We start from the raw sequence: 23,985 nt of genomic DNA on the forward strand, positions 1-23,985 counted from the left end.
GGGGGTTAGGTGCGTCTCCTGGAGAAACACCACATCCGCCTGTAGCTTATGAAGGTAAAGCAATGTCTTCTTACGCTTAGAAGGGACGTGGAAGCCACCTACATTCAATGTTACCACCTTCAAATTAGCCATTATCATCTAATGAGTGGGAAAAGCTGACCGAATTTCCATACAGTGCAACCGCCCAATATCCGAGCCACACAACACTGTGTATTAAAATGAATCTGATCATCTCTAGACATATTATCAAAAAGACATGGGGAGAAGACAGAAGGGAAGAACACGAGGAAAGGAGGGGGAATAGGAGCAACCAGGGGGTAGGAGGCGGAACCCACAAGTTTAACATAGTAAGAATGGGTAGATCTTGCGTGGGCAAGGTGGTTTCCCCTCCGCACCCTAGCACCTCAAGGAAAACAAACAATGCAAAACATACAAAAAGACTTCTGGAGTCCCAGCGGCAGAGACGGCCACTGGGTACCATGCCCCCTGGGGGGGAAGCGAAACAGATACATGAGCCACAAGGCTCGCCCCGGCCATAAAAGATATAATTTTTCAGGGCCAGCTTGAGGTCGGGACCAACGTGGTCTCCAGGCCCCACAACTGGCGCCAAAACAAAACCGCTAAATATAACATACTTATCAATATACGTTAAGAAAGACAAACAGTATAAAGCTGGTGGAAATCAGATGCAAAAATAAATTCGCACAAAAAAGAAAACCTGGAACTTTTGCAATAGAACTTAAGTAAGTTCTGTGATCGGGGAAGCTGCCGTCCACATGGATAAGTCTCGTAGAGCCAAAGAGTCCAGTGACTCACGGGGAGGGGGGGGGGGACGAATCCAGGTTAGGGCCAGTAAGTAACGATCCCACGTCCAGCGTGGGAGTGACTAAGATGTGTGTCCCCTGATGAATGAGATGGGGGTGGACAATAAGGCAGTTGTAGATTGGACGTCAGGTAGTGGGTTTCAGATGAAGTCACTGGCCACAATCAGTTTCGGTGTCGTCAGGGCACGCCGGTGAAAAGGAGGCTTGGGCTTGCTCCAATAGGTAGGCCTCTGCGTCTTGTACTGTACTGAACTCCTTAAAAGAATTTCCTGAAAACAGACGCAGCTTAGCGGGATATAGTAGCGCAAATTTCACTCTGTCTTTTACCAGTCTGGTACATAACGGGGAGAACTCCTTTCTCGCTCTCGTGACTTCTGCGGAGAAGTCCTGGAAAATCAGAAGCTTATTCCCATTCCACTGAAGGGATCGGTTTTGCCTAAATGCCATCCATAGGGCTTCTTTGTGTTGGAAGTTGAGGCATTTAAAGATCACCGGGCGGGGTCTGTTGGTGCGGTCATCGCGAGGTGGGCCTAGCCTATGCGCCCTCTCAATGATTATGCCCGTGCAGGCCTCTGTAACATTCAGTAGATCAGGGAGGGTGGATGAGAGAAAGGCATATAGGTCAGGGCCCTTTAAGGTTTCAGGGAGTCCTATAATACGGAGGTTATTCCTTCTGGAACGATTTTCCAGATCGTCCAGTTTATTCTGCATGGAATAGGAGGATTTCTGCAGATATTCCGTGGTGGTTTTTAAAGCTGAGATGTCCTGGAAAGCTTCTCCCAGGTGAGTCTCATTTGCAGTAACCCTTTTGGAGACCTGCTTAAGTTGTGACTTAATGTCCTGTACAGATTGCTGCAGCTTAGCAGCGTGTGCATCCAGAATGGGGTTTATAGTGTCCTGTATGGCTCTGACCACATCTGCATAAGATAATGCTGAACCCAGGGGTGGTGTTGGGGAGGGAGCAAACATATCTATCTGGGTGGAGGGTATAAAGGGGGCCTCTCCAGCACTTACTTGGGGCTGGGCAAACATTTCCTCTGCCTTAGCCTGTGCTCTCTGTGCCTGCTGCCTTGTGAGCTGTGTGTCGGCGGCCATCTTGGATGTGGCACCCTGTGCTGTAGCTGGCTGGCGCTGCTGCTGTGGCTTCCCCTGGGGCAGGGATTTTGATATTGGTAGGCTTGGGGTGCTGGTGGGACCTTGTAGGGGCTGGGCAGACATCTCACCCTTCTCAGTCTGCGCTGTTTGTGGCTGCTGCCTCGAATGTTGTGTGGCGGCGGCCATCTTGGATGTGGCGTCCAGCGTAGCAGCAGTCTGGCAGTGCTGCTGTAGTCTCCCCTGGGCAAATAATTTCTGCATCGGCAGGGTTGGGGTGCCGGCAGGGGCTTCCTGCAGGTTTCTGGTGCGTTTTGAGGGGTCCTGTGCGGCGTAGTGTGGCTGGCTGGCCGGGGCGGTCAGGGAGCTCAGCACTCTGCTGCTGGTCCCATGGAGGCAGGAACCGGAAGTCCAAAATTCCCACATTTTAACCTTAATTTTTGGTTTCACTTCAATTCGCATCCAGATGTTTTCCCATTATAAAGTATACAACTCGCAAATGTATTTGGTTGCAGCCTCACCACAGAAAAGGACCACAGAAAATCCTTTAACAAATGGACATACAGGGGGAAATTGACTAAGAATACGATATATTGTATTCGTATTCTTAATATGAATGAATACGACTGGATACGGCTGTTTCAGCCGTATGCAAATTCGTGTTCCGGAGGGTTATTTACAAAGCAGTCAAATACGACTACTTTGTAAACCCCCGATGGCATATTGATTCGTATTAGCGGCCATACAGTATATACGGCCTCTAATATGAATTTGTATAGGCAGTCTGCACGGATCAGTCAGATCCGTGCAGGCTGCAATGTGTAAAAAAATATAGAAAAAGAAAGAAAGAAATAAAACGGCGTGCCCCCCCCCCCCCCCCCCCCCACGGCCATAACCAGCACCAGGCTGAAAGAGCCGGGGGCTGGTAATAAAAAATCAGGAAACCGGCCAAATCGGGGTTCCCCGAATTTTTTAAACCAGCCCCAGGACCGGGGCTGGTTCCCAAAATATGGGGGTCAAAAGGACTAGGGGTCCCCCGTATTTTAAGAACCAGCCCCAGGCCCAAACAGCCAGCAGGGTAAATGCCACAGTTGGAGGACACTTATTATATAAGGTCCCGCAGCCAAAGCATTAACCCTACCGACCAGTCAGCCTGGCCAGGGGCCCTGGGGGAGTGGGGATCCCCCCCCAATAAAGGGATCCCCCCCTCCAGGACTCACCTGGCCAGGCTGAAGCCTCGTGCGCGAGCGTCCCCTTTCGCAGATCAGATGGCGGCTGGCGGGGGATGGCAGCTGACGGGGGATGGCGGCTGGCGATTCTTCCGCCATCCCCTGCAAAGAACACAGCCGCTCCATCTGTAGTCTAGTAAATTTAGAATCACCATTCTTTTGAATGGTGATTCCTATTTGTATTCTATCGATGGTGTATTCATTCGTATTTGTAAATACAAATACGAATGTCCCATCAATACGAACGCGAATAATCGTATTTTTGCCATAGTAAATGCCAAAAATATGAATACGCCAAAAAAAAATATATAGTATTTTACTATAAAAATACGATTTTTTTTTTACAATTTTAGTTTAGAAAATTCCCCCCACAGTATACAACGAACAATGGCGGATGGCGCTGAATGCAGTTTTCAAGCTTTAGGTGTATTTCTCATGGATGGTGGTAATGTTCAATTCAATCACATAAAAATTAAATGGAAGAAACAATGTACAAGGAAAATGCTCAAAGATAATTTAGAGATAGAATCCACGAAACAAGAAGGTGTATTGTAACTCACACAGAGGAAGGGAGGAACGTGTGTATAAAGGTATCTTTAAGGGTCACCTCGTTGGTAGAGCGAATAGTAATTGACCAAATCCCAGTCTTAACAATGGTATGCGTACCATACTCACACAGCAATTTGCCGTGGTCCTCTTATAATGGTATCTTTAGAAATTTTCCTTTATGGTTGGTCCCACCAATGATGGTCCTCAGGCCGGAATCGTGGGGGCGTGGAAAATAACAAGGGATGAATGTGAGAATACAAATGGGGAATGATCATTGTATATGTTACCAATAATCGCAAAAAAAAAATAGACCAGGTTCTGGCTGGTGAATTTGACAGAACCATGCACAGATCAGTGAGATCTGTGCATGGTTTTGTCTTAAAAAAGGTGTAAAAGTTCAAATAAAATAAAAAAATGGAGTGAGGTCCCCCCTCCTGAGCTTAACCGGCCCTGGGAACTTGAGCGGGACCTGGACCGGTCCTGGCTCCAAAAATGCGAGAGTCAAAAAAACTCGGTCCCCCATATTTTGGAACCAGCAACGGGTTCGACAGACCTGCAGTGTCATGCGACAGCCGGGGGACACTTTACGTAAGGACCCCCGGCCTTTCCATGAACACCGTGGCTGGTCAGCCCTGGATGAGGAGCCTGGGGGAGTAGGGACCCCTCAATAACGGGGTTCCCCCTAGGCTTCACCCATCTAGGGCTGAAGCCTGGGGCTGTCCCAGGCATCCTTCGCACTAATGACAGCAGGGATCCCCGCTTCATAGTGTTATAGACGCACTCGTCCCTGATTGGCTGTAGGCCTCTCCGTGGAGATACTTTCAGCCAATCAAGGGAAGCCACTCAGCCCTGACTAAATCGCATGCAAATGACGACTTTTTTTAAAATGCAATTTTTTTTGCATGCGATTTAGTGCGATTTTAAAACATGACTAAAAATCGCACCTTATTACATCTCGCCCTTGATGTCTTAGCTGATTGATAGTATGATCCTCTTGGGCAAAGTGTCTGTTTTTCCAGGTGGTGGTGCACTGCTGGCATTTATAGCATCACGCTGCTTTAGTGAGAAATTTGTCTGGTTTATTTTGGGACATTAATCCTGCCGAAGTCAGTAATGTCCGTAATATTTCTCCCTCGCATACCATAGGCCTCTTCTTCTTTAAACAGGGAAGACTCGGACCAGAGGCACAATTGGCCAGGGGGTGTGACCACTAAAAAATGGGCATGCCTAAGAGGATGGGTAACTATTAAACTAAATAAAATAAGAGAATGAGCATTACGCTATAGTGCGGGGGTGGTCACGGTTAGTCTGTGGGAAGATATGGTCAGCATTAGGAGGACGGGTCGGTATGAAATGCCAGCGGTCGAAATCCCGGCGGTCAAAATACCGACTCGCCGGAATGCTGACCACTGCAATGCCGACACTATATTAGTGCCGGCATTGCGGCGGTCGGGATTCCGGCGTCTGTATTCCGACCGTCGGCATATTGACCACATCCCAGGAGGACAGCTTGAAGGTAAGATCGAGAGATGAAATAGGATGACATGGCTAAGGTCAACAGGGTTGGAAGATCGACATAAGCATCAGGCCAACAATGGGAAGGTCCATAGTCAAAATTTCAACATGAGTTTTTTTTTTATTATTATTTGAGCCGACATGTGCCGACAGGTGGAATTTCATACCCTACCATCCACTATGGCATAGTGGGAGATTTAAAAAGTGTGCCGAGTGTATCGAGCCACGTAAGGGGACGGTGTCCATGTCGACTATGTTGACATTCGGGTCAAAAAACTTGAAAAACTCATGCCAACCTTTTTAAACATTGGACCTTCCCATTGTTGACCTAATGCGTGTGTCAACCTTACAACCCTGTCAATGTTAGCCTTGTTGACCTATTTCTGTCAATGGTCGACCCAATGTTTGTCGACTATCATGCAGTGGACTCTATGATTTCATTCAAAAACCGACGTACAGTAAATGCCACCGCCGCTACGATTCTGTACACAAATTGTACTTTTCTCATATGTGCAGCATGATTCTGGCAGAAGGAGGGAAAAGAAGATTTATTTTTATTTATTTTTTTAAAAACATTTTTTATTGAAGCGTTAAATGCATACATGGATCAGACAAATACAAAGCGATCATTTGTGTGACAACTCGTCAGAGGATACAAAAGTCAGACAACATACCGCAAATGTTCTGATTTACAACATAATTCTGTTATTGTATTATACATTATACATTAATCCAATCCAATTAAAAATTAAAAGGAAATTAATAACCGTGGACATTCTCTCGCAGTAATCCCCACACACCCATACCCAAAAATCTGCCGCCCTTCGTCACTCTGGTTAGCGTGAACAAACTTAAATGTTTGCATGCATGATGGTAAAATCACGGGTCCTTGAGAAGGGGGCGGGGCTAAAATGGTGATTTGTGCTATTTTAGCCACGCCAACTCTGAGAGGAGTCACAATTACTCTGTATATACTGCCCGCTTCCTTATCAACTGGGTGGGATGTGGGAGGATTACCCACTCTTCCAGGGATGAGGTGGGCCACCCCAAAAGCATGTCTCCTTCAACTTCTGGGAGAGTAGGTAAGTTTTACAGGAGACATTAGGGATTTAAGAAGATCTTCTGCTGTAAACAGTGATGGCTGCAGCCCCGGAAGAGTAGGCGGCTAATCCAACATCCTGCACACTTGCTGATGAAGTGGGCAGGAGGGTATGTTACCCACCATCAATCACAGGATAAATGACTAGATTGTGTCAACCCCATTCAGCCCCTGAAGTGCCCTGTAGTGTCTCCTCTCCAAGCTTCTCCTGGAGAGCTAACTTACTAAGGAAAGTATGTGATATATAACAATTATATTGTCTGCCAACACCGTTAATTTGATTGTTCATGAGCCTATAGCAATGCCTTTGAATATCGCGTCCTTCTCTAACAGACCAATCAAAGGTAACATGGGTGCCACTCTTCCTAGTCGCTCTAAACATTTCCAAAGGAGCATTAGAGTGGCCATTTATCATATTATTAGTTATTGGGGATGTATATAGATATTTATTAATGTTTATGAAAAAAGACATCAAGTCCACGGTTATGTAGGACTGTGATGAGGTGGGGCCGAAGGACTGCATCAAAGACGTGAGTTGTATCGAGACTCAACAAGGTACTATTAGCAGAAAGTACATTGGAACCGCGGTAATCACCACGTCACCAAATATCGTCTCTTTATAAATCCCAGCTGGTGTGGGGTAAACAAATCGAGTACATTGCCCGTCATCTATATGCAATTATTTTAGCCAGAAGCGTAGCATCGGTGTTTACCAAGCTAATAGGCCAATATAATTACCGAAACCAGAAATGTTCAGAGCAGCCATCTTGTTCCTTGCTGCCATTTTTGTATAAGTTTAAAAGATGATATTCTGCTTTATTCAAATGTACTAAGGATTACTTAAGGACAACAGAAGAATTGGGCTTTTGTTTAAAGAATCTAACTAGATGATAGCGTAGCAATGTATAGCAATTATATTTACCATGCTTTAGTATGTAGTGCGTAAGGACAAAAGGAAGAATGTTAGACCAATTATTATTATTGGATGGTATACTGTTTATTCTGTAGGTAAGAAAAGGATTTAAATGATGCCTCATTAACTTGTAGTAGTTATGTTATGTAGTGTAATACTGCCCTCTATAGAGGGGGCGAAAACTGGGCAGGGGCAGGGAATGCATTTATGGGCGTCCCCTTTAACATGCTGGGCATTCCCCTGGGAACGTAGGCGGGCCAATGCCTGCTCAGGAAGGGGGAGGCTGACATCACATGACGTCAGCACCCGCCCAGTTTTTGTGGGCACGCCCATGAAACATTGGGCGGGCCCGTCGGCAGCGAGCCAAAGGTGCTCACTGCAGGGGTTTTGACATGCGCATAATCGCACATGCGCAGACCCCCACCATCGGGGATGGGGTCAGAATCGCCCCCTCATTGATTTTAGAGGACTGTTTTTTACTATTTTTCTTGTACAGTCATTAAATGTGATGTGATGATGGCTCTACATAAACAGAACAATTAATGCACTCTAATCATTTTGTAGTGCTGCATAAGATCCGCAATTCGGGAGAAGTAAATGCATTCTGGTTGAATACGTTAGCAGCCCGTCCGATGGTCAGGCTGTGCGCATGTACATTTCCGTGAATGTGCATACTCAGGGTGCGTGCACCAACGGCAATCATTCTGTCAAGTGAACGTACCCTACACAGCAGGCAGTGGGGCGGAGAGGGGCATGAGGCTCCAGGCAGCCTCATTACCATATGGGAAAGACCAGCGCTTCATGGGTGTTCGCTGGACGTTCTCATGGTAATGAGGGCAACGGACAGGCAGGGGGCAGACAGATGACATCACCGGATGTAAGCTGCCCGCCTACTTCCCCCCTAAGTGGACACGCATATGTAAGGTTGCTCAGAGCAACCTTACATATGCGTGGGCCTTTGAAGACGGAATGTTTCCCATAGCAACCAATCAGATGCTATCTATTATCTCCTAGAAGATGCTAAATAAAAAAGTAGAGTCTGATTGGTTGCATGGGCTTCATCACATCTTCAATAGAACTCCCATCTTCGTAAATTTGCCCCTTAATGGTTTCTTCTCCAAGTATGATCTGAGGCATTTCCTGCTCGATCTCCAGATGTTTGCTCCATAGACCAGATCAGTACAGAATGCGTCCTTTTTTTTTTTTAATTACTTGGAAAAGGAATGGACCAAACTCTTTACATTATGCAGGAGAAATGATTAGGCTCATCAGGAAGCAGCTCCTCTCCCTTCTGGATCTTTTCTATCAACTCTGCCTGATCTCTGACTTCCACCAATGACTTGATTCTCTCCCGGTATCCTGCTTTGGCTTCTGGTTCCTCGCTCTGTATCATCAGGTCAATGTGTTCAGTGGTTGACAGAGGGTTTGGTATTAGAGCGATCTCACGGAGGCGCTTCAGGCTCTGGGAGGACTTGTTTATAAGGTCACACACTGCTTCCTTCACATCATTATATGCAGAATTTAGTTCTTTTAACAGCTTTTCTGCAGTCATCACCTCTCTAGAGGCTTCTTCATAGTTTTTTTTCAACTGATCAACAGGTTTATTTTCAGTCACATATTCCCACTTATACTTCTCATAGTCATGAGCACTCAAGGCACATTTACCTGGGCACACTCTACAGCATATATTACTCAAGAAAGCATGTGAATTTCTACCTCTCCCTATTGTATTTCTAAAAAAAAAAGAACTGTTAGAAGAATAGTGACAGGTAATGTGACATTGTTGGCAGTTTTTTGCTAAGCCAGTTGTTATCTCTTTCTGTACCTTGACAGTTGTGTTGGCCTTACACTCAAAGTCTTTGTTAGCATCCATACGGGCCTTGTTCTGCTGCAGAACTTCCATTGTTTTACTTAGTTCATCCAGTTTTATAAGTCCAGCCTTTATCTGTGGCTGTAAGGCCTGCAGCATAATCTCAAGTTCTTTCCGTTCCCTGAGGACTTCCTTGGTCAGAGTCAGACTTCTGGTTTCTGTTTTACTCAGATCATTGAAAATTTTTCTCATACTGTGCTCCAGAATATGCCAGAACATCTCATTAATGCTCGTGTCACTGGTCTGATTGTTGGCAAATAGAGCAGAGTTGTTGAAGTTGAAGTGAACAGGGTCACCATCGCTGTCCAGTGGGCAGGGGATCTCAGCCTCTTTGATGGCCTCCAGTACTGGAGGTTTTGCTCCATCTGAGTGGTTGATCAGGATCAGGATGTTGTCTCTGATATCTTTCCCAAAGATAGAAAACACAGCATTAAAAATATATTTCTGGGTGTGCGTCAGCCGAGCCAGAGATGCCTGAACTACAAAGCACACAGCGTCTATCTGGTCGATGCCATTGTCCACTGTAAAGAATGCATGGATGTCCTCTGTGATCTTCTTGTCCTGCTTTATTCCTCGTGTGTCCCCAAACCCTGGTGTGTCTATCACGGTGAGGGAATATGGGATTCGGTGGCCACTCTCATGGTTTATCTTGTAGGCTGTAACTACAGAGGTTTGGCTGTGAGCTTGAGATTTATCTGTAACCTCGTGAACAAGTTGGAACCTAAAGTCATCTTTCCAGTCCACACCCAAGATGTAGTTGGCCATCCCATTGATCAGGGTTGTTTTCCCTGTTCCTGTGGCTCCTACTAATAGAATCACTTTATTGGGTGTCTGTAGGTTTTCTTTTCCCAGGCTGTATGTACGATATCCAGAGTCAGAAAGATCCATGCCCAGCTGATATACAGAAGGATTTCCCTTTTCCCTTTCCTTTAGTAGAATGCTGTTTTCTTTTTTTTGCGTTTTTAAATTAGTGGAGTTTTCTTTTGTTGTCATCACTACAATCTCATCACTGGGAGCGCTGTCACCAGAGTCACCACATATGGCCGACACACGTATTATGTAGGATGTCATTGGTTTTAGCCCCTCAATAGTACAAGTCTCTACTTTCCTTCCCGATCTAGACTCCAACCACCTCTCATCTTGCTTTTCAGCCTCCACCTTGTATTCTACTTTATACTCAGTTATTGTGGCCCCATCTCCGATTATAGTTGGTTCCTTGACATGTAATATAATATAAGATGGTTCAGCAGTGACCACTTTGGCTTCAGGTGGACTAGTGGGAAGAGTTCTCTCATCTTCTGTAGCATCACTGGTGGTGCTGAGTCCTGGGTTACACACTGCAGAGTATCTGAGCTTATACTTTGTATTAGGAGTTAGTCCTGTAACTGTGACCTTCTGGTCTTTATTCTTTGTTATACAATGTGACCAGTTCTCCTCCTCAGAAGATCTATACTCTATGTGGTAACCTTCTATGAACTCTTTCCCAAAGTCTGCAGGGCTGAGGATGAGCTCCACACTATCATGGGTCCTACCACTGATAACTGGGGGGTTAGGTTTAGTTGGAGGCATAATTGTTTTACTCACTAATTCCCCACCATCATACAGATAAATAGAGGCTCCAGGATTGCCCTGGTCTGGGACAGATGAGACAATGAATTGAGTTTCCACAGTGGATGCATTAGTTGAAGAAAATTCCTGAAATGCTCTCACACATCTTCTGGCCTTCATAGAGATATCTCTGTCCTTGAACCATGGTAAGATGTTTTTACTCTCATAGACACTGTGTCCAGGTGATTGGAGCCAATTACCCATATCAGAAAGATATGTCTCCTCCTCATTTAATGATGTAAACTGATAACACACAACATAGTCAATCATAGGGTCAGATATTAGTCTGGTCCTTTCACTCTCCGTTGGTAATACTTTGATGTTGGGCAGAACTTTCAGATAGGAGCTCACAGTATCCATCTCCTGCTGTTTCCTGCTCAAAAACTGTGTAATGTGGACATTTCCAAATGGAGATTGTTTTACTTTTGTTAAAATGTCAGCAAGTGCGGCTTCCTCCAATCCCCCACCACGGATAGAGGGGAGGGTCTGTGCAAGCTGCTTCTGAAAGGTGAGGGTAAATTGCTCACACAGCTCTCTGAACAGTAAGATTGTATTCTTTAGATCCGGAAAGGTCTCTGCAGCCGGATGTCTCATCAGATCATTACAATGCATGGTAACGTCTATCATTTGCTCTATCACCTTTTCTGTCTTGTATACAAGATTTGAATTAATGTCTCGAACCAGATGGGCGGCTTTGCTGTCCAGTTTACCCAGTGGATACAGCCAGACTTTTACAGGTACGGCCCTTTCTCCATTCTCTCCTAGTAGCTTTGGGAGGTCGGTATAAATTTTTACAGCATCTTCATATGTGACCGGATTTCTGTCCAGGGATAAGTCTCCATGAAACTTACAGCTAAATGTTTTAACATCTTCCTTCTCTTTATCATTCATCTTCAGATCTCCCTGTCCTTCCATTGAAATTAGGGGTATTTTTTTAATCATGACCTGAAGATTTCCTTGTATATCCTGAGTGCTCTCTGATATAGACACCTCACGGTCAAATATAAAGAAGGCTTGAGCACCATACAATATACCAGTGACCACATGGGTGGCCGTCCCTTTGTTAAACACATCATGGTAGGTCATGTTCTGGACACCTAAATGGTCCATGCTTAGCTGCTCAAACCTTGTGGTTCTTGAGTACTTCAGAGTGACTCTGGCTTGGTTCTTAGATGTCTTTGTGTCATTTAGATAACTGGCAGATCCACCAACTTCTATCAGACCACAGAGGAAACTGGCTTTTAAAGATGCTGAGATATTCAGAGCTGATGACTTATCAGAAACTGTATCTGACGCTATACATTCAAATGCTGTATTATCTTGAGATGTTGATGCCACATGCGTTCTTAATGTCTCACGGTTCCATAGAGTGACACCTGTATAATAAAAAATATATACACTTATACTGTGATGAATCTTCTCAAACTTTTTTGGTGTACCAAATTTTTAAATTCCTATCCAATTTTCTCCTGTATATCATGGTCATACCCAAATGTTCCTCATTCACTACTCCTAATTCTATTACGGTCTTCATGTTTTCACACCAGCACCTCCTCTCACTCATATCTGTTTCAGTAACCCTCTGTAATACTTACTATGCTCCTTCTTCAGGTTGCCTGGGACATACAGTTGGAGCCCCTCTCAACTTTGTTCCTTAGGTCGTGGCTAACCATGGCTATCCTGTTGTTCTCAGCAGCAATACAATACATAGAACAATACAGTAGGGGATTAGCAGAGTAATCCTATTACTCATTTAATCCTACTAAAGGGCTAAGGGCCTTATTTTGGTTCATTCTTTCTGACAAAATCCTTCTTAGATGGACAAAACCATGTGCACTGCAGGGGGGGCAGATGTAACATGTGCAGAGAGAATTAGATTTGGGTGAGTAATTTTGTTTTTGTGCAGGGAAAATACTGACTGCTTTATTTTTACACTGCAATATAGATCTCACTTTGAAGTAAAACCCCACCCAAATCTAATTCTCTGCACATGTTACATCTGCCCCACCTGCAGTGCACATGGTTTTGCCCATCTAAGAAGGATTTTGCCAGAAAGAATGAACCAAAATAAGGCCCTAAATGAGGAGGGCTCCACCTGTATCTCCCAACCGAGGTCCTTCAGAAATCTTGGCACCCTTGTGTACCTATACTCTTCCTTCTCCCTCCTTCCCTGTGCTTTTGAAATACCAGATATGTCTACAATAAACTGGTCTCCATTACTCTTTATCTTCAACTTATTTAACTGTTCAACTCTGTTTATTCAACTCTTTGCTGTGTCTGAAATCTATCTTTCCTATGCTGACACCACATCTCCTGGAACTCTCTTTATAAGACTCACTTTCTGAGACACCACCAGAGTCAGAGTCTGACAAGGCAGCTGCATGGCCATTCTACCCTCTCCCTGTTGCACCTCCCCAAGTAATTTCTAATTGCCCCCTTGCTTTTCCAATCCATGAGTTAATTCTATAAATTATTTCTGTACAGTCCACCTTTGCATTGATCTACCATACTTGTTCCTTCCACCTGGTTCTTAGATAACATTGCATACTTGATAATCCTCTTCCTATCCTGACTACTCTCCCTTGTTGGTTGGATACACATCCTCTTAAGCAAATGTTCCGGATGACAGGACATACCATATGTGCTGAGAATACAGTGGGGGCATAAAATCCAACAGTACACACAAAGTGTACCCTTGCAGACTTGTTCGCCACGCTTTGGGCCCAGACTTCGCTCACCACCTGGTTACTAAAGGCAACCGGTGGTGGTGTGAATAGTGAAATTGGCATTCCACCGACCTTGCTGCTGCCACTGCACGTGGTCCAAACTACATTCACAGCCTGGAAACTAGCTGCTACCCTCCCTTATCGTATGTGATATCATAGCCACCTGAGACCTAAACGTGTAGACCTGTTACTTGCTTAAGTGCTTCTGATCTGCAGGAACAAATCTAACTTTAACCTTGGCCTCTGCCCCTTCGAACCATTCTTTCAACCTATAGCTCTGCCTTTTTGTTCAGAAATGTATTTAAAGAGGCATTTTTAATAAATAGTGGGTTTACAAAGCCGACAATTATCAGCATCTTTGGCCGCTGCATATAAAACAGCAATATCAACAAACGTGCCGTAATGCAGGCCTGATTTAGCGTTGATCAGAATTGTGGTTTTTGCCTTCAGTGATCAAGGTGTCCTTACAGTATTTTACCACCTTTCATCCCATTTTTCCTCTTTGCACTCTTCAACTTACTCGTATAACAGTTGTAACTGAAGCTCAAAGAGGGTAAAAACTAATTTCATCTAGAGTTTCTAAAATCCCCAAATCTGTCTGTCCAACGACAACAGCATTTCCTCTGCTCCTGACATCTTGGGTGTCTGGCTTGGCTTTAACCTTTCTTTGGTTACCACCAACCCATCTATTCCTCAAGCTTGCACCCTACATCCCCAGGATTAGGGCCGTCCTTACTGTTGACACTACCAAAACTCTTATCCAGGCTATAATTATTTCCTGCCTCACTCTCCGGCCTCGTTTTCACCCACCTCTCCTTACATCAATCCTCAGTGGTGCAGCTCTCCTACTGCCTTCCATCCTACTGCCAACTCTATACTGGCTCCAGAGTCCAATTACATTTCTAGCCCTAACTTATAAAATTCCTCAGCTACTCCAACCCACAATATGGGGGAAATTTACTAAGATGGGAGTTTCCTATTTCCTATTTCCCATGGAATGTTGCTATGGGCAACTATTATCTTCTGGAAGATGCTAAATAAATAAAAAGTAGATTCTGATTGGTATCCAATAGCAACATCCCTTCAGAAATAGATCTCCCATCTTAGTAATTTTCCACTTATGTCTCCAAAGTCATCTCCACCCTCCCAATGACCATCACCTCAACTTCTCACCAATAATCACACAACGATCTGTCCGCAGAGACTTGACCCAATCATGCTCCCCATGTATGGGATACACTCTTGTGTCCAATCAGGCTCTAAACCAGTTTGTAAAGATCCTGCATCTAGATTAAAAACCTGGCCTATAATTGGGATTATGGTGGAGATGTAGAAAACCTTCTAAAGAAATAATGGATATGTTGTCCGTAGCGGCCCTCTGTCACCTAACTGCGCTAGTACGGTTGGTTTAGGGTAAGTCTGGATATCTAAAGCACCCATACAAGAAAAAGTAAGAAGTAGTATGGGTGCACTAAGAGTCGTATAATAAAAATAAAATATAACTTTTATTGTTTTTGATAAAAATTGTGAAATATTAAAATACAGTAAGTGAAAAAGGACAAAAAAAAAGTGTGTCAAAATCAGTGACCTATATTCAGTGTACTGTATTAGGGATAGTATGTTCCCTATATGTGCTTAATCTCTCCTATTATTACTATCTGTTAATAAATCCGGCCCAATTAAACCCCGTATCACACTGTTTTATTTCTAGCAGGAATTACTCTAGAATCTAGATAATGTGTGACTGGATCAAAAAGTTGTTTCAGTTTCTTCCATGAAACATTTTAGCAGGATAACAATATCTATTATGTATCTATTTTCTTTGGCTCTTCAATATGCCATAGGAGTGTTTAAATGTGAATTTTGATTTAGGTACTGGGATTTATATTGTACTAGTGGCGCAGGGGCGGATTGGCCTGCCGGGAAACCGGGTATTTTCCCAGTGGGCCGGCTCAATTAAGCTAATATGAGGCCGCTCAACCTCCATTGCTGGGCCGTGGACCGCCATCTACGCGGTTAGCGGCCACAGCTGTATGCCCACTTAAAAGATGACTTACTTTGGGGTCCGGCGCTCCACGTCGAATACTTCTTGTACTACTCTGGTGCCTTCCAGCATGGAAATTTCCCACACACAGGATTTTTTGAAAAGCAAAATAAGTGTTTTTATCCGACATGTTTCGGGCAACACAGGCCCGTCCTCAGGGATAAACATGAACATTAACAGTGATACACAAATACCCCCACAAGAACCCGCCCCCACACAATAAATTAATACAGGTGAACACTCACCTGCGGCATGCGGCAGGGGGGAGCAAAATTTATAGCTATGCCACTGATTGTACTGATAGGGGACGTTGTGCTAAATTCTACAGTCAGATGGATCCAGTCATGTGAACCGGAAGGCAGACACTGGGGCAGATGTATTAAGCCTGGAGAAGAGATAAACTGGAGATAAAGTGGAGATAACTTGGAAGAGTTAACGCACCAGCCAATCAGCTGTGTTTGAAATATGACAGTTGGGATCTGATTGGCTGGTGTGTTATCTCCTTCCTCTTTATCTCCAGTTTATCTCTTCACCAGGCTTAATACATCTGCCCCACTGTTAGTATAGTTACATTGGATGTATATCATTATAGTATTGTTCCTTAATGACAATAACTAGACCATCCAATTATACGTATTCATACCACACATTTATTTATAAATACTTTATTTGTCAGTGTGTTCACTAATTATTAGGTATAGGCTGGAGCTAGAGGAATGGGGGCTGCCCAACCGCATACAGGCCCTTATTCTGATTGGGTCGGACGGCTCCGTGTGTGGTCGGACGGCCGATGTTTGGTATTTGCACATGTGCAGAGGCGTATCTGTGCATGTGTGAATGCCTCGCACGTCCGAACATGGAGTGAGATCCGTGCAAAAAACGATCGTACGGAACCATCCGAGCAGGGGGTGGAGAGGGGCATAAAGGGCTGTTTGGGCTCATTACCATATGCGTACGCCCCGCGTTTCATGGGTGAAAACACTGGACGTATCTATGGTAATGCGGCTGTGACGCACGTGTGGGGGGCGGACAACTGACTTAGACGGATGTCAGCTGCCCGCCCATATCCCTGCTTTCATACGGAGAAATGTCTGAGTGGTCTAGAGCACTCGGTGCTGTCTGACTGCTCGGTTTGGCAGCATCGGAGGATGGGGGAGGTTCCCACTGATGGAGGAGGTGTTCACATGAAACATCCACTCGCGATCTGTACACTCGGCATCTTACCGCATTCGGATGTTGTGAGCGATCCGTAGGTAGGCGGGGCTAAGAACACTTGGTTCCTGTCCAAAATACGCATCAACTAGAATAAGGGCCATAGTGCGCAGTGCTTTACCCCCAGGAGGAGGCAGCGCCATCCAGCAGCAGCCACCTCTTGGCGGCATCCCTCGGACACTACCTATATTCGGCGCTTCTTGCACTCATTCCCCCGAGCTTTTTCCTCCCTGGGCAACCACGCAGCCTAGCGGTCCCCCCACTCAAGGTGGCCAACATGGGGTCCAGGCCACTGAGGCTACTCCGGCACACCCAAACCCCTCCCCCCAGCTACATGGTCACAGCCAGTTCAGGCAATCAGCAGCAATGCATACGGGAGGGGACGGGAGAGGGAACAAACAAGTTCCTTTGTATTCAGAGCTCGCCCCTCCCCCTGTCATTCATCCCCTCCCAGGCAGTTTCCAATCTCAGCAAGCAGCATCACAGCCAGCTGCTCCCCCCTAGCGGCCAGCCAGTGGCATTACAGAGTAATCCCCTAATACAGGGCAGTTTTTCCCAGATAGGACAGCTTTGGTCTCTTCAACCACCTGTGACGCAGGGATATTTTACACTGTCAGCACCCAGCGGGCAATTGCAGCGCAGCAAGGGTCTATGCAGCCAGTTGCAATCCCAGGTTATCAGGGCAGGCCAGCCACAATAGGTCAGCCTGCACACACCCAGCCCTACCACCCTAGGTACCTCTCCACAGCATGTCCCACACCTGGCATCTCATTACAGGCAGTGCCTTTTGCTCCCTACCAATTCGGGGCATTTGGTTGTTATCTCCAGCTAGGCCCCGCACTCCAACATGCAAACCCTACAGGGCTACATTTCCCACAGATTTTACCTGGCCACATGCCATATGAGCCAACCAGTAATGCATGGCCCATCCCCGCTGCAACTGTGCAAACAAGCACAGAGACACCCAGTCACATGGTCACAAGCGGTTGGCCCACAGTTCACACCCGTACCCTCCCTGCACCCAAACTCAACCATAGCACCCTCTCACCACCCAGGGCTTCAACCCCAAGGGCAACGGGGGTTTCTGCACAGGCAGAAGGAGATCAGCGTGCAGAAATGGCTAGGGTGGTACCACAATAAGGAGGACGCAGAGTTTCTAAAAACAGGGTTCAGGGACGGATTTAAGTTACCCATTGAAGGGGAAGTCGAAGGCTCAGTAAAGTTGTGAAATTTAAATATATTGGGAGAGAGCAAGGAGATAGAAGCGGGGCGCATAGCAGGCCCCTTCCCAGAACCCCCTTTTCAGCATTTAATAGTGTCCCCCATAGGAGTGGTACCAAAAAATACACCTGGGAAATTCAGGCTCATCCAACACATGTCTTACCCAGCAGTGAATGACGCCTTGGAAAAGCAAAAATGTAGTGTCGCTTACCAGTCGTTTGAAGATGCACTCAGAATAGTGTGCAGCTGCGGGGTAGGGGCCCAATTGGGGAAGATAGATATTGAATCCACTTTTAGACTCCTCCCTCTTCACCCCCATAGTCATCGATTCATGGGCCTTAAGTTCGGGGGCAGTTATTATATTGACCTATGCTTACCCAGGGTTGCGCCATTTCATGCGCTTTCTATGAAAGATTCAGCACGTTCCTGCACTGGTGCGTTGAGGCAGAAACAGGATGCAAGACAATTGCGCACTATCTGGATGACTTTCTAATGGTCGGCCAGGCGAACACTGACGCATGCGAGCGACTGATAAAATCCACGCCGCTGGCGCTGTTCCACACTTTTGGGGTCCCCATAGCAACATAAAAAACAGAGGGGCCTACAAATAAAGTTTTGCATCTGGGAATAGAGATAGATACCACCGACAGACTGTGTAGGTTACCAGAGGACAAGGTTGCTGGCCTTGATTGGAGCAGAATGGAGAGCATGCCAGAGCAAAGAAGATTACCCTAAAACAGCTCCAATCATTGCTGGGGTCACTGAATTTCGCATGCAGGGTTATCCCAATGGGCAGAATCTTCTGCCGTAAACTGGAAAGGGCCACAGCAGGGGTAAGAAAGCCACATCATCCGATTAAGCTGACAGCGGAAATCAGAGAAGACATGTTAATGTGGGAAGCATTTCTAATGAGATTCAATTGTATTCGCATCTGGCCAGCCCGGCACCACCTGGCTGGCACCACCTGTGTCGAGCAAAAAGCTGCAGCTGTACACTGATGCAGCAGGATCTTGTGGTTTGGGTGCATATCTCAAGGGAGAATGGTGCGCAGCGCAGTGGCCGCAGAGCTGGGTCGGAGCAGGGCTGACCAGGAACATGCTGCTGCTAGAGCTGTTGCCGATCATAGTAGCGATGGAGTTGTGGAGTAGCAGGTTAGCCAACAAAGAAATAACCTTCTGGTGCGACAACCTGGGGGTGGTCCAGGTGGTCAACAGGCAGAGTGCCTCCTCTCTGCCAGCGATCAATCTGATAAAGCATTTGGTATTGGTTGCCTGCGGCACAACATTAACTTTCACACCAGACTCAAGGGGAAAGTAGGAAGCCTTTAGGGAGGCGGCACCGCATGCGCAGCTGCAAGGGTTAACAAGTCCACCTGATTTTTGGCAGGTTGTCAAGATGGCGTGAACAAGCTGGTGAAAGACTCGCTAGCGTCTGTGACATGGAGAAGCTACAGGGCAGCTTGGGAGGAATGGGTAAAACATAAGAAAACAGCGGCGAGAGGGTAAGCGGGAAAGCAAAGCCCTAAAAGAATTTCTGGGGGGAATGTAAAACGACTGGAAGTCTAGGAAACAGGCGAGGGTGGTGCTGGCAGCCATTGCTTTCTTTACAAATGTCGCAGGGGAAGACGACATAACAAAGAGCTTTACCATCAGCCAAATGATGAAAGGTTGGGGCAGGCGGAGCCCCACGGAACCTGATGCTAGACGGCTCATGGCGGCAGCGAAGTACGTGTGCAAAGGGGTGGCATTTGCAATGGCCTTCCATGGGGCATTTAGAGTTAGCGAGCTGGTGGCTACATCCAAGGCTTGCAAGGGTTCAGGCATGTTTGCACGCAACGTATCAGTGAGCAAGACAGTAGTGGCCTGCAAAATACACAGGTCCAAGATGGCCCAGAAAGGCAAGGGAAAATGGAAGTAAAGTACAGGAAGGAAATAACCCAGCGACATGCCCCGTTAGGTTGGTAAAGGAGTACTTAGCGTTCAGGACCAGTGAAGGCAAAGGAGAGGCTTTTTAGCGCAGCAGAGTCCCCGCTCACAGTATACCAATTTAAAACCCTGTTTAAGTGATGTGTGGGTGCAAACGATTGGCAGGAAAGGGAGTTTGGCATGCACTCTTAGAATTGGCGCAGCCACTGCGGCATTCGAAGCAGGGTGCTCGGAGAGAGTGATAAAGAGCATCGGCAGGTGGTGCTTAGCTAGCTACAAAAAATACATCTTCTCTCAAAAACACCCTTCTTGCGCAGGGGGTCTCCCAAGATAGACTTCTTGCCAACATTGAATTTGGGGGACGGAAGGGGATCCCTGTTTTTTCCTCCTTCATAAAGGGCCAGGTCTAGCCGTGAACCCGGTGAGGTTTTTGCGGTTTTTACTTTCAGTTGCGTTAGAGGGCTGGTGGACCGCAGTGCTATCTCCGCCACCTAAGAAAGTAAGATTATATTTGTAATCTGATTAATAAATGTGACCTTTAGTTCACCATAAATAAATGACTCAGTTTGATTATTTCACGTGAAGGGGAAGGGAGGGGGGAGCTTTAAGGGTTGGGTTTATTAGTCTCAGATGCTCATAAGTTTAATGCTATTCCCAGCACATGTCAGGACGCAGCACTATTCCAGGGGCAGAGGTTATCAGCACGTTGGCTAAGCTCTCAGCCACCAAGTATATTCTGCGCTCTCTGTCTCCCTCCCTGTTTTATAATATGTTGCTGCTATTATAACTGTGCAGTGGTTTCAAAGGCTCCAGTGCTGGCTTGGAAGCTGCCACGTGGGCTAAGTGCTGCTGTAGTATGATGTCGTGTACTGCCGAGTTTACAGTGCGCTATCTGTATTCCCTGATTACAATTGCTTTATTACTGCAGGCACAACTATAAATGTCGGGGCAGAGGTTCCCTGTTTATCAGCGATACTGCCTGTTATGTAGTATGCCGTCTTCGCACCCCCCTGTTTGTCCCTGTTAGTTCTACATTTCTCCCTGCTGCCCGGTACATGCAATGTCTAGTCTGCAGCTGGAGACTGTCAGTGCATCGTTACGGCTTACTGCCACCGGGTATACAGTATTAAGCACTTTTTCTGCTAACTAAAGCCCCATACACACTAGAAAATTATCTTTCCAATCTGGCGGGTTGGAAGGAAAATCTGGAAATGTTTGGCTCGAATGACAATTGACCATTTGCTCCTAAACATGGATAAAATACACAAATTGGTCCTACAGACAAATTGGTCATACACACTAGAAGATATGAAAGACAACAGATATTGGCGAACAATTTCCCTTGAGCTGATCATGAAAGATGTTGTGCATCCACACTGAACGATGGGTGCACGAGCAATATTGGCAGATTGACCTGTATGTCCAGAAGATGTCAGTATCTTTAACAATGAGCGTGTATGGGCCTTTACACTAATCCTCCAGCTATCAACATAAATCACTACTAAAGAGCTACATTGTGCTTTGGTAACCAATTAATTACCGGAGTTACACCGCTTATATCTCTGGTGCAATCACATTTAAAATTCACATAATCACAAGTTCATTTTTTTTATAGCTTTTTTATTCTGTTAGGGCAGTGGCTACACCGAGACAACGACCGTTTCACATAAGCTTTATCAAGTGCCCTTACACTACATCATACTAGCAGGGGAAATCAGTGCAGCAGCACTTAGCCTACCCGGCAGCATCGAAGCCAGCACTGGAGCTATTGAAACCACTGCACAGTTATTATATCAGCAACATATTATATAACAGGGAGGGACACAGAGAGCGCAGAATTTACTTGGTGGCTGAGAGCTTAGCCAACATGCTAATATCCTCTGCCCCTGTAATAGTGCTGCATCCTGACGTGCTGGGAATAGCATTGAAGGCAGTAAAACAGCACTATAAATGGTACAGAGATAAACATTGTGATTCAATCTTGGGTCACGGCTGTCAAGCTGGCCCGACAGCCATGACCCTGTCCCGTTCTTGGTCTGCTCGACTGAGAATTTGTAGGCGGGATTCAATGTCCCATCTGCAGCAAAATGAGAAGTGGGAGTGGCCGTGAGCTGCGGCCGGGAAGAGGCGAGCTGCAGCCAGCAGCTTGTCACTTCCCTGCCGTTCTCTGCAGAACGAGCCCGACTGCTTGTGAAGTCAGGCTCATTCTGCCGAGATCCCCTGCTCAATGCTGTCGGGGAAGACAGCCTTGAATAGGGCCCGGCGGCCATCTCCCCCATCGGAGATGGCTGTGGGAGATTGAATATCCCTCTAAGGCTGATGTACCCATTCCTCTAGCTCCAGCCTGTACCTAATAATTTGTGAACACACTGACAAATAAAGTATGTAGAAATAAAAGCGATGCAAATGTGTGGTATGAATGCGTATAATTGGATGACATAGTTATTGTCAATACTATAATGATATACATCCAATGTAACTATACTAATAGTGGAAGAAACTGAAACAACTTTTTGACACAGTCACACAATGTGATACAGTGTTTAATTGGGCAGGGTTTATTAACATACATTAAGCACATATAGGGAACATATCATCCCTAATACACTGAATGTAGGCAGTGGCCACTGATTTTGCCACACTTTTTTTTTTTTTTCACAATTTTTATCAAAAACAATAAAAGTTATATTTTATTTTAATATACTACTCTTAGTGCACCCATACTACTGCTTACTTTTTCTTGTATGGGTGTTTCAGGTTTATATATAAGCAGTGGGTAGCACCTCCAAATCTTACTTGAAAGGCATTGTTCCACAGAAACCATCATCATTTGGAGAAAAGAGGATCATTGGTATAATATTCTGGACTGGTGCATGATTCAGATTTCTATGTGTGTAAGTCTGGATATCGTTGGTTCTGGATCAGTGTGAGAACTGATGGTTCTGGGTCGGTCTGGAAACCGATGGTTTTAAGTCGGTCTGGGAACCGATGGTTCAGGATCCTGTGCTGCTATCTGGTAACTGATGGTAACTCTGGTAGCGGAAGGTGGTAATCGCAGATTACCAGGCAGGTGATGGAAGGCCAGAGATAATCAGCAGCAGGACAAGGTAACTCTGGAGTCAGCTGATTCCAGTCAGGTAATGTGGAATCAGACTCTGGGATCTCTCTCAGGAGATAGACAATTGTTCAAGGCCCTGAGCTGTTCTAAACTCATTCCTTATGGCAGCATTATCCAGTGGCAGCTGATAGGAGGGCTGTCATGTGATTGCAGATTGGTCTGGGATTGGACAGCAAGGTTCACACAGGTTACAATGTACCCGCATCATGTGACATACACTGGGCTTTGGGCAATGAAGCACAGGGGTCAGCTGACCCCGGGTGTCATGGCGGCGCCCATGCGGCAGCACGGCAGCATGGGATGACAGGCCGCAACCCAGAATACAGCGATGAGGTGACGGTATACATCATGCCAGTCTGTGGCAGTGCTGATGCCAGCAACAGATCTGTGACACAGTACTGACCAATGCAAGTGCCACGTTTCCTGACACTATTGCTCCCACCTAATTTCTTGTATATGGTGTTGTACACATTCTTTATGACTCTTGTTATAGTATATGCCTAGCCTACTCTACGTTCCTATGATGTATTTGGGGTTATTTATTCCTGAATACTAGGTGTAAAACAATATATACATATATATATATTTACCTGGGATGAGCTTATCATCACGGCAGTCATACAGCATCCCGAGGGAGAACGGACGTCCAAGAGCCGTAATCTCCATGGCCCGTGTATCTATTGTTCTGTCTGAGTGTTCAGAACCTAAAGACATCGATTGAATGGTACTCGGATTCATGGCCATTTCTAGAAGCCAGGCACCTAAATGTCAAAGATATACAGAGGAAAGCATTATATGGACATATCATAAGAAATCTTTGTAGACTGATCTAGAATAATGGTTTGTTATATGTGCATGGGATGATCTAACAGGGGTGGGCAATTATTTCAGCTGGGGGGCCAATTATTACTTCCAGCAGATATTCGAGGGTCCCCACTGCTTCCCCCGCTGTCGCCACCGGTCCCCCTCGCTGCCCCAACCCCCCCCCCCAAACTGGGCAGCATCTACAAAGCAACATCAAACCCGGGTCCAATCCCCCC

At 45.8% G+C, this 23,985-nt stretch overlaps 1 protein-coding gene across 1 annotated transcript; it reads right to left on the bottom strand.

The window, feature by feature from the left end:
* Window positions 1–8,458: 8,458 nt before the first annotated feature.
* Window positions 8,459–23,615, bottom strand: LOC146009517 (uncharacterized). Its single transcript, XM_083149959.1, has 3 exons — window positions 23,536–23,615; window positions 9,047–12,075; window positions 8,459–8,809 (listed from the first exon to the last, which is right to left on the bottom strand). Exons 1-3 carry the CDS (start codon window positions 23,609–23,611, stop codon window positions 8,459–8,461), a joined length of 3,456 nt encoding a protein of 1,151 aa, XP_083006085.1. The 5' UTR covers window positions 23,612–23,615.
* Between the last annotated feature and the right edge of the window lie 370 nt (window positions 23,616–23,985).

Source organism: Crinia signifera, chromosome 6 (genome assembly GCF_055691185.1).
Source record: "Crinia signifera chromosome 6, ASM5569118v1, whole genome shotgun sequence".
Taxonomy (NCBI): domain Eukaryota; kingdom Metazoa; phylum Chordata; class Amphibia; order Anura; family Myobatrachidae; genus Crinia; species Crinia signifera.

Bases quoted from the DNA above. Each gene is read 5' to 3' on its own strand.
- LOC146009517 (XM_083149959.1), bottom strand. From the start codon at position 23,611: ATGGAGATTACGGCTCTTGGACGTCCGTTCTCCCTCGGGATGCTGTAT. The intron at 12,076-23,535 runs GTAAATATATAT...TTTATTATACAG, and splicing joins TGATGATAAGCTCATCCCAG to GTGTCACTCTATGGAACCGT. The intron at 8,810-9,046 runs GTACAGAAAGAG...CCTGTTGATCAG, and splicing joins AGGCCAACACAACTGTCAAG to TTGAAAAAAAACTATGAAGA.